Source organism: Delphinus delphis, chromosome 14, assembly GCF_949987515.2.
Source record: "Delphinus delphis chromosome 14, mDelDel1.2, whole genome shotgun sequence".
Lineage (NCBI taxonomy): Eukaryota > Metazoa > Chordata > Mammalia > Artiodactyla > Delphinidae > Delphinus > Delphinus delphis.
In genome coordinates, this window is record NC_082696.1 from 65,653,861 (window position 1) to 65,661,744 (window position 7,884).

General features: G+C 35.6%; 1 protein-coding gene across 2 annotated transcripts in view; it reads left to right on the plus strand.

The window, feature by feature from the left end:
- The window catches only part of MAP3K7 (mitogen-activated protein kinase kinase kinase 7), a 70,264-nt gene extending 62,634 nt beyond the window's left edge, over positions 1 to 7,630 (plus strand). For both annotated transcript variants that reach the window (XM_060030224.1, XM_060030225.1), the window contains 3 exons: positions 834 to 895; positions 1,596 to 1,711; positions 4,259 to 7,630. In XM_060030224.1, the coding sequence (XP_059886207.1) occupies positions 834 to 895; positions 1,596 to 1,711; positions 4,259 to 4,439 (359 nt within the window). In that variant the 3' untranslated portion in view covers positions 4,440 to 7,630. The remainder of the gene's footprint in view (positions 1 to 833; positions 896 to 1,595; positions 1,712 to 4,258) is intronic.
- The last annotated feature ends 254 nt before the right edge of the window (positions 7,631 to 7,884 follow it).

Consider the following 7,884-nt stretch of genomic DNA (forward strand, 5'->3'; position numbering starts at 1 on the left):
ATAAACGATGGGAAAGCAGCTACTTCTGAAATAAAAAGTCCATATTACTTCACAGTGATTCTTCCTGCTTCTGGAACTGTTGTACATAAATGTTAATATTGGGAAGCAACCATCCCATGCTTCTCTTGCAAGTTGTTATGGCAGTTTTACCTCTTTTGAAATACAAACAAAACCTGTCTGTTCAAATAGTCTGATAAAATTGACTGGTTGTTTGAATTAACCCTTTTAACTATTTTTGGCATGATATTGAGTCACAGTTTCCATACTGTCAATGTGTGTAATATACTCCCATCAATAACATCTCTCATTTTCTGCAGTGATTCTCATTGGGAGGAGTGGGATGAGCAGCTCATGTTAGAATCTATACTAATTGAAGATGATCCACTGGGAGAGAAAGTGCCTCTTGCTTTCCCCCTTTCCCTGTGAAGGAACACTGATGTTGCCGGAGTTGACACAGCCTTAGAGTAAACTTAGCATGATCAAGGAAAGAATGTGGAATTTGATTAGGTAGAGTCAGTTACGACTGAATTTAAAATATAAAGGTCCCATATCACTGTTTTTGTTTTTAATTAAACAAGGCCTTACATGCTTTAATATATTGTGTTCTATTCAACTTATAGCCAACTTAAATTGTAGGTGTGAGAGTATGGTTGTATTCCAATTATCTGTAATTGGATATCCTCTGTTTACTTTTAGAATTCAAAAATTACCAGTAGCAATAACTTTTATTTTACTCTAAGAAAAACAATACCATTATCTCATGCATACTTTCTTGCTTTTTGTTTCTAATTATTTGTAACAGAAAATAAATAAAATACATACTCTAATTCCAGATACCAATGGATCAGATAATTCCATCCCAATGGCTTATCTTACACTGGATCACCAACTACAGGTAAAGGATTACTTTCTCAGCAAAGTTTACTTTTTCCTTTTAGAGAAGTTTATCTTTAAAGCTGATGGTTGTGTTCCTATCTGTTATGGTATATTCATTTATTTATGCTTTTAGTTGACCTCCTTAAACTTTTAAAAATCAAGCTGAAATAACTGATTCTCAGTTAAGTCAATCAAAATTAAAATTGCCAAAATCACTGTTCCTGTTCTAACAATCATCTTAAAATACTCGTACCTTTGTTCAAGACTGCCAAGAATAGCATTTTGCTCTTTATTTTTAGTGCATTAAAATGTAAAAGCCATATAAGCTCATTTCTGCTTAATAGGTTTTGTGGTACTTTGGCATGTTCATGGTGACTGAAAATACAAGTAATGTACTTCATTGTCTCCTCATGCGTGTGAGAGCTATAAACATCTTTCAATATAATAAAGTCTGGCAACCTGAAATGTAAAACCAGAGGCCAAGAGTACTCGACTCATGGTTCTCTGTAACAACGAGAAAGTGTTAAAGCGGCAAGTGTAAATTTAAGATCTGAGTTAACATTGACAAAAGGGCACTGAGATTTTCTAGGCCTGGTTTAACACTTATTTTTAAAAGATCATTGCTTTAGTGCTATAAAAATATATCACAGTCTCTGTCTTAACTCTCAGCTAGATACTGAGTTTGATTTAATTATGTGTTACCATTCCTGATTTTTCAGCCTCTAGCACCATGCCCAAACTCCAAAGAATCCATGGCAGTGTTTGAACAGCATTGTAAAATGGCACAAGAATATATGAAAGTCCAAACAGAAATTGCATTGTTATTACAGAGAAAGTAAGTTGTCTTTAATGAATAAGAGTAAATCATTAGTATTTTGAATTTAAAACGTGTTAAGGTGCAATATTGTTTAAAGACATGAAAACTTAATAATTTTTAGAATTAATCACTAAGCATATTTCTAATGTGGAGATTTTCTCTATGTTTAAGTTTTAAGCACCCTTCGGCTAATTTTCCCTGCAAAACTCATCTCTTTTGACTATTTCTTATTATATTAGGAAAAATATAACTAAGGGAAATAAACTAGTGTTCATAACCATGTGTTTTATGTTCTCAGAATTTTAAAGTTAAAAGCTATTTAGATTTACTTTTATAAAGATTTATTGTTTCTTTGGACAAAGGTAAAATAATTTGATTTACTAATGTTCAGTTGTGCTTTATCTTAGAAACATATATGTAGATATATTCTTGCCAGGTGTGTGTTTAGGAGAGTAGAATTACTTATTAGAGGGCTTTATTTCATATCTATGAGTGTTTCTCTAGGGAGTTTTGTACTTACATTTTTCTGGGAGATACAGAGACTGCTTTACTCCCCTTTTAAAGAAATACAGTCCCATTTCCATACTTCTCTATTTGAGATTCTTTAAAAAACAGTATTTCAGTTTTCTTAAACATGACCTTCATGAAATAACCTATGGAGCTGATTTATGGTGGTAGGTAGTTTTTTTACAGTTTACTAATACAGTGATGTAGATGAATTCAACTTTATATTTTAAAGGCTAAATACGAGATTAAATATTACAGTCTGCAAACTGTAGAACTAATTATGGAACTCTGTGGCACTTTATGATAAGAAAAAAAACTATTTCTTATGTCTGAATATGTATTTCTTATACCTAACCTATAATTTTTTCATACTTTAATCATTTGAAAGAGGAGTTCTATGCTAGAGAAAAACAAATGGTGAATTGTGGGCACTGTAAAAAATATGATAGTTTTAATTGATTTTTAAATACTTTAAATAAGAAATGTTACTAGTAACATTTTGTTTGAGGACTTTTCATTAATTCAGTTATTTCCAGCAGCCTCACTTTAGGAGCTAATACATACTATCCCCCAAATAAAAGGCGCTTAAAGAAGTGTATCAGGCTGGGGGCTTCCCTGGTGGCGCAGTGGTTAAGAATCCGCATGCCAGGCTTCCCTGGTGGTACAGTGGTTGAGAGTCTGCCTGCCAGTGCAGGGGACGTGGGTTCGAGCCCTGGTCTGGCAAGATCCCACGTGCCGCGGAGCAGCTAAGCCCGTGCGCCACAGCTACGGAGCCTGCGCGTCTGGAGCCTGTGCTTCGCAACAAGAGAAGGCCGCGGCAGTGAGAGGCCCGCGCACCGCGATGAAGAGTGGCCCCCCGTTCGCCGCAACGAAGACCCAACGCAGCCAAAAATAAATAAATTTTAAAAAAAGAATCCGCATGCCAATGCAGGGGACACGGGTTTGAGCCCTGGTCCGGGAAGATCCCATATGCCACAGAACAACTAAGCCCATGTGCCATAACTACTGAGCCTGCGCTCTAGAGCCCACGAGCCATAACTGCTGAGCCCCCATGCCACAACTACTGAAGCCCGCACGCCTAGAGCCCGTGCTCCACGACAAGAGAAGCCACTGCAATGAGAAGCCCGCACACAACAAAGAGCAGCCCCACTAGCCACAACTAGAGAAGGCCTGCACGCAGCAACAAAGACCCAATGCCCCCATAAATAAATAAATAATTTATTTTAAAAAAACAAAAAAATTTATCAGCCTATAAAAGACTCCGGTTTTTCCCGAAAACGTTTGCAAGAGTAAGTGGTTCAAAAGTGGTATTTTGTATTCTTCTCATTATTTTAAAATAGGAAGGAGATTTAGGTTGGATAGCAGCTATTTTAATTAGCTTGCAGATGTTTTGTTAGCTCCCACTTTGCACTGTAGTTAAATAGGATTGTGGTTTCAGAATATGAATATGACTACATGAGTATAAAAGTAGAATGTGAGGCTTCCCTGGTGGCGCAGTGGTTGAGAGTCCGCCTGCGGATGCAGGGGACACGGGTTTGTGCCCCGGTCCGAGAAGATCCAACATGCCACGGAGCAGCTGGGCCCGTGAGCCACGGCCGCTGAGCCTGTGCGTCTGGAGCCTGTGCTCCGCAACGGGAGAGGCCACAACAGTGAGAGGCCCGCGTACCGCAAAAAAAAAAAAAAGTAGAATGTGAATGATTAAAACTTCAAGTGTTATTTTCAAGGATAGCTAGATAAAGCCCTTCCCGGCCTTTTTCTCTTCCTTCCTACACAAAAGGGATACCAAATGAAATTTTCTGCCACTTTTATTATGCCATGTTATCTGTTTTCACTACTTATCTAAGTACAGTTGCTTATTAAAAGGATTATGGTATTTGTATGGTTACGCCAGAATAACGGTTGATAGTTTCCATTCCAGCCCATAATTATATTTGAATAATGTACCTAAGATGCATAATGATAGACCCAGAATAAAAGTTCTAATTAATTGAGCTTCCATCATTAGCTGTTAAGGTATGAATATTTCCATCCTGTGTAATATGTGGTATTTGTTTTTAGGCAAGAACTAGTTGCAGAACTGGACCAGGATGAAAAGGACCAGCAAAATACATCTCGTCTGGTACAGGAACATAAAAAGCTTTTAGATGAAAACAAAAGCCTTTCTACTTACTATCAGCAGTGCAAAAAACAACTAGAGGTCATCAGGAGTCAGCAGCAAAAACGACAAGGCACTTCATGATTCTCTGGGACCGTTAAATTTTAAAATATGCAAAGAAAGACTTTTTTTTAAAGGAAAGAAAAACCCTTATAATGACAATTCATGAGTGTTAGCTTTTTGGCGTGTTCTGAATGCCAGCTGCCTATATTTGCTGCATTTGTTTCATCGTTTATTTTCCTTTTCTCATGGTGGACATGCAATTCACCTGTCTCCTCATATAACATGGGGGCATCTGTACTTGAATAAGCAGCAGTTCTCAACTTCAAAACAGATGCAGTAAACCGTGGCTGTATATGCATGCTCGTTGTGTGAAGGCTAGCCTAACAAAAGGGGTATCAAACTAGCTGCTATGAGCAATCATTGTCTTTTTTTCGAGGTGGAACCTCAAGAATGATTTTGTTCTTGTATCTCATCTCAAAAAACCAATAATTTTTTTCCAAAAGATGGTATATACCAAGATAAAGACAGGGTATTATAAATCTAGAATAATTGGTTTTACATTATAGAAATACAGAACCTTTAGGGATAGTTGAGAGTGAGGGCTTTGATGCCAGCATCCTTGGATCAGTACTGAACTTTATCCATGAAATATTTAAAGGTAAGTGGCGGCTGCTGTATTTAATAAAAGCATATTTCATTAGACTAAACTTTGTCTATGATACATTGAACAAAATGGAACCCTTTTTTTTAAAAGGTATAAAGATTTTTAATTCTGTGATTGCGTGTATGTGTGCTGAAACTGTAAAGCTTTTATGACTCTAATATTAATATCCCTCAAATGAAATTAAAAGGTAAATGAACATGATCCAGCTTAAATGATCATTCCTTCCTGCAATGATTATTGGATTGTTCTACTGTATATTTGAAAAACTGAAGAGAAATCATGGAAAATGGAAATAATTGCTCCAGCCAAAAGGCTTGGGCCTAGATTTCTTTTACAATACCAAATGAGCAAAAAACCTGGCAAATCAGGACAAGTTAATGAGGAAGTTAAAGGAGTATATCTAAATTCATCAAGTATCCTATTATCGATACTGGAATGATTGATTTTCCTTGCAAGCCCACCCTAGGATGCCTGCTGCCTTTCAACACTTTTAAAGGAATTTCACTTATAAATAGAAAATTTATATTGTTAACAGTAACTTTGCTACCAACTTTGAAAATAAAAGTAATAATAAAACTTCATTGAAATAATAAACTATATAAGCTCTATTTTTTCAGTTGGTATTAAAATTAATTACATTTTGATACCAGTACAAGGTGTCTTTTAAGTAGGGATGTCATCGACCTCATTTTTATAGCATTAATGTTTTATGAAGAGAAAATTTAAAATGAAAGCATAATTGCTGTGATTATTAGACTTATATCGTGATTGTATTGTAGTTTTGCTCTATTTCAGATAAGCAAGCTGATCTAAGAATTTATCAAAACTATTCTTAAAAATACTAAAGCAGGTAACTTTTTCTTCCATTATTTTTTCTTCTTCCCACTGAGTTTTATAATGTATTCCTTATGTATACAAGCAATAAAGGTAAAGGACAGTTTGTACTAAACTGTGTCATTTTTAGCTTCTTCAGAATCTATTATTAAAAAGTTTTTGGTAAATAAATATCGACCATCACTTCATTTAAATAAAAGGAGGTTTTCATTCCCAAGTAATTTAATTACCTAGCTGAAAGTGATATTAGGCTTAATGTATTAATAGTAAAATAAAATTGGCACAGAAAATAACTCTAAGGAAAAGCTTCACTCTTCCATAGTATTGCTGCTTGTCTGTACATCTATCACTCCACCAAAAGGGACCTAGTCGGTGTTTAGAGACTTTTCTAATTATCCCAGAGCATGAGGTAGCCAAGCGTGGATGCTAAGGCTGAACTTTTCCATTAGGATTTAGCATTTTAGATTTCAGATTTTATTTCTAGTCACGAATGTGTTTTTGCTATACACTACACACTTAAAGGGAAAGTTTATTATTGTTATTACTACATGCAATCACTTCATTAAAATATCCCAAATAAGTAAATGGAAGAAAATAGTAGTTTTAAGTCATGATGCCAAATGCAAAAAAGGCTGTTGAACGCTTGCTCGTTTGTTTACAGTATGTTCCTGGGGATTTTCAGTACTGTAGCGGTCCTGTACACTGAGTGCAATTCAGCCTTACTTGGTTTTTAAGTACTTGCCAAGCTCATATTTTTCAAGTCCTTATTATCCTTGATGATGGGAGAAAAGCATAGCAGGGATGATTAAAATCCACAGCCAGTTTCATCAGTGTTCTCACCCATCAGCCCTTCAAACAGAGGTGTTAACAAGCAGCCAAATTTGTTATTAATTCCAGTCTTACCGTTTATTCTAACCCTCGTTTTTTGGGGTGGAAATAGCAAACAGATAAACAAGTATCTAAGAGGCCCCAGTCTGAAAACTTCACAAACAATCCTTGAATAAGCCCTAATTACATTTTATTTTTACCTCCAGGGAAGGAAAACAAAGCTTTTATCTAACTTACAGGGAAATACTCCTCAGCAGTAAAAATAGCTTTTTTGAGTCAAATAAAAATCAGTTAAGAATATTTACCTTATAGCAACATAGCATATTGAAGAGGTCTGTTTAAAAGCTGTTTACAAATGTTTGACTATTTTTGGTGAGGTATTTTAGAGCATCAAATGTCTTTTTTTTTTCTGCAAGTTTCTTTTATGTTCCTAGTTTCAGCTCCTGCCTGTAGCCAGATCACAGGCCTTCCCTGTGAAACTTTTGTTTCTTTATGTAAGTGTGTGTGGTTTTCAGTGGTCAGCTCCTTTCTTCAAACGGTAGGAAGTTCTACTTCTGTCATTCAGAACATTTTATGTAAAATGATGTGATGCAGAAATCCTTGTGCATACTGTATAATTGAAGGAAGCTTTTTAGATTTATTTTTGTTTGTAATAAAATTCAGATTGTTACTCTAAACTTGGTCATAAAAATGGTGAATGATTTATATCAGCAAATGAGCTGTGAGGTGTTCTACTCGAGCAGCATGTTTACGTTATACAAAATCGAATAAAAACTGAAAAGTCAGTAATCCTAATACTCAATGCTGTTGTAACATAATCATGATTTTTGAGAGGCTGGGTGATTGGCCAATTAATACATCATTTCCCCCAATTCTAATTTTTGGTTAAATGGATTCTCTTCACAGTTTCAATGAATCCTGATTTGTATGAAGTATAACACGGTGTACATCACTACACTTCTGCTCATTAGAAACCTGATTTCTTGTAGTCTATCTAAATTACATTAAGTATTTCATTTCTTTATCAACCTACTAGCCCTCTAACCTACACATCTGTGCACACAGACATTCTTATAAACTCTGCCTTCACTTTAGTAAATATACCTGCTTATTCACTCATTCCTCAACAAATATTTATTGGGCACCTGTGATAAGCCAAGCTGCTGTGGCTAATGCCAAGTGACATGTCCACTTCAGTCA